Raw genomic sequence first — 2,269 nt, 5'->3', positions numbered from 1 at the left:
TCAACTAAATACAACAATAACCTAACTGAACCCAAAACCAAACAAAGAACAAAATGGTTGCTCCTGAAGGACCAGAGTGAGACTCCCAGCAGGGCAGGCCCTTATGCCTTCTGTAGGCCACGCCCACCCGGCCAGGCAAGACGACCCGCCCACTCTCAGCACCTGCAACAAAAAAAAGAGCAGACATAACAGGCCGGGCCGTCACACCCCCTCCCTCAAGACGGGAGTCCTCACACTCCCAACCGGCCGGGCCGTCACACAACAATCACAAAAGAACTTATTTTTCTGGAAGGACTGGCTTATGGAGAAAATCAATAGGATTTTTACCTCCTGAACCAAACCGTTGAGCTCTGTTGTGCCGTAGTTGTTGTGATATTTCACAGTGTGTTGTCTGCTGTGTGTTGCAGGGACATGCTGGAGCGCAGCCGGAGGACTCAGGGCGCCCAGAGGATCAACACCATGCTGGTGGCCATCGTCGTAGCCTTCGCTCTGTGCTGGCTGCCGCTCAACGTCTTCAACACGCTGTTCGACTGGCACCACCAGGCGCTGCCCGACTGCCAGCACGACGCCGTCTTCTCCGCCTGCCACCTCATGGCGATGGCCTCCACCTGCATCAACCCCGTGGTGTACGGCTTCCTCAACAGCAACTTCCAGAGGGAGCTGAAGCTAACGGTGCAGCGGTGCCAGTGTGGCCACCGCGCGGCCGAGAGCTACGAGAGCTTCCCGCTGTCCACCGTGGGCAGCGAAGGCATCACGAAGGCCACCTCGCTCAACAGGATGGGATCGGTGTGCACTCCCTCGCCCCGACCGGAGATCAGCTCAACATTGCCTGCCAAAACAATACCAGCTAACACCTGTTAGCACCTGTTTTCTGACATTTGTCTGGCAGGCACATGGCTTGCGAGTGGCTGACACCTTTGAGTTGAACAGTACTTTGACTTTACTTTCCATAACTTTCCTGCCAGAGTAAAGCAGCTTTGATTGCTTCGGGCTGGCTGTTCAGGGCAGGAAAGAATGAAGATGGAGGTCAGCTGACGCAGCTTCAAGTCCAAAAAACCAGAAGCACAATCTTGTAAATTGATGTTAATGGATGTATAATAAGACCTGGATACAGCGTTTGAGGCAGAGCCCTGTTTGTTACAATGAATGACCAACACAAACACACCTGTTTCCTGGTGAAAGTCTTGTGTTTTCTCCTTAACTTCTCCAGGACATGAACACCTGTTTCCTGGTGAAAGTCTTGTGTTTTCTCCTAACTTCTAGGACATGAAACCTGTTTCCTGGTGAAAGTCTTGGGTTCCTTAACTCCAGGACATGAACACTGTTTCTGGTGAAAGTCTTGTGTTTTCTCCTAACTTCTCAGGACATGAACACTGTTTCTGGGAAAGTCTTGTGTTTTCTCCTTTTAACTCAGGCATGAACACCTGTTTCCTGGTGAAAGTCTGGTTTGTCTCCTTAACTTCTCCCAGGACAGAAACACTGTTTCCGGTGAAAGTCTGTGTGTTTCTCCTCTAACTCTCCAGGACATGAACACCTGTTCCTGGTAAAGTCTGGTGGTTTCTCTTAATTCTCCAGGACGGACCACTGTTCCAGGTGAAAGTCTTGTGTTTTCTCCTTAACTTCTCCAGGACGTGAACACCTGTTTCCTGGTGAAAGTCTTGAGTTTTCTCCTTAACTTCTTCCGGGACAGAAACTCTGCTCCCCCGCTTGAAACCCCGGTGTTTTAGGACCCAAACATCCACCCGGACCTCCGGCTGCTCTGCGGCACATGAAGCCAAAAAAGATTACACTTACCCGTAAAAACAGGCCTGTTTAGCGCTCCGCTAACTTAAATGATTAAATCGTGTGGCTCTTCTAGACTTTCCAGAGGTTATCGGGCCGAATGGATCAGATTCAGATTCTGAAACGAGTCAACTGTCTGGTGCCGTGATGACCCAAAAACCACATACACTGAGTTACAGACGTCTCTCTTACGTACTACATGCCACCAAGACCACGGCAGTCATGTTTCACACATTTCTGTGAGGCTGCCAGGCTGTTTAGAAGACATGGAAATAAAGAGACAACTGTGTATTTGTGTTGCAGACAGAGCTGGTTAGTTTTACTGTTATAATACATGCAGTGTGATAAGAAAAAAATGTTGTTCTGTTTTAACCGGTTTGGAGGATTACTGTTGAAAACATATACTTGGAGAGACAACACATTTGATGGTTTTTTTGACATTTAACACTACGTAACACTAACTTATTAACTTTAGTTTTACAGTTAT

The 2,269-nt window shown here is 48.6% G+C and overlaps 1 protein-coding gene across 1 annotated transcript in view; it reads left to right on the top strand.

The window, feature by feature from the left end:
* The window catches only part of npy8ar (neuropeptide Y receptor Y8a), a 34,448-nt gene extending 33,188 nt beyond the window's left edge, over window positions 1-1,260 (top strand). The window contains exon 6 of the mRNA XM_032511733.1: window positions 408-1,260. Coding sequence (XP_032367624.1) covers window positions 408-861 — 454 coding nt within the window. The 3' untranslated portion in view covers window positions 862-1,260. The remainder of the gene's footprint in view (window positions 1-407) is intronic.
* The last annotated feature ends 1,009 nt before the right edge of the window (window positions 1,261-2,269 follow it).

The sequence above is a fragment of the Etheostoma spectabile genome, unplaced genomic scaffold (genome assembly GCF_008692095.1).
Source record: "Etheostoma spectabile isolate EspeVRDwgs_2016 unplaced genomic scaffold, UIUC_Espe_1.0 scaffold453, whole genome shotgun sequence".
Classification (NCBI taxonomy): Eukaryota; Metazoa; Chordata; class Actinopteri; order Perciformes; family Percidae; genus Etheostoma; species Etheostoma spectabile.
The sequence above is the reverse complement of the archived record's forward strand: the minus strand, read 5'-3'. Positions and strand labels throughout refer to the sequence as shown.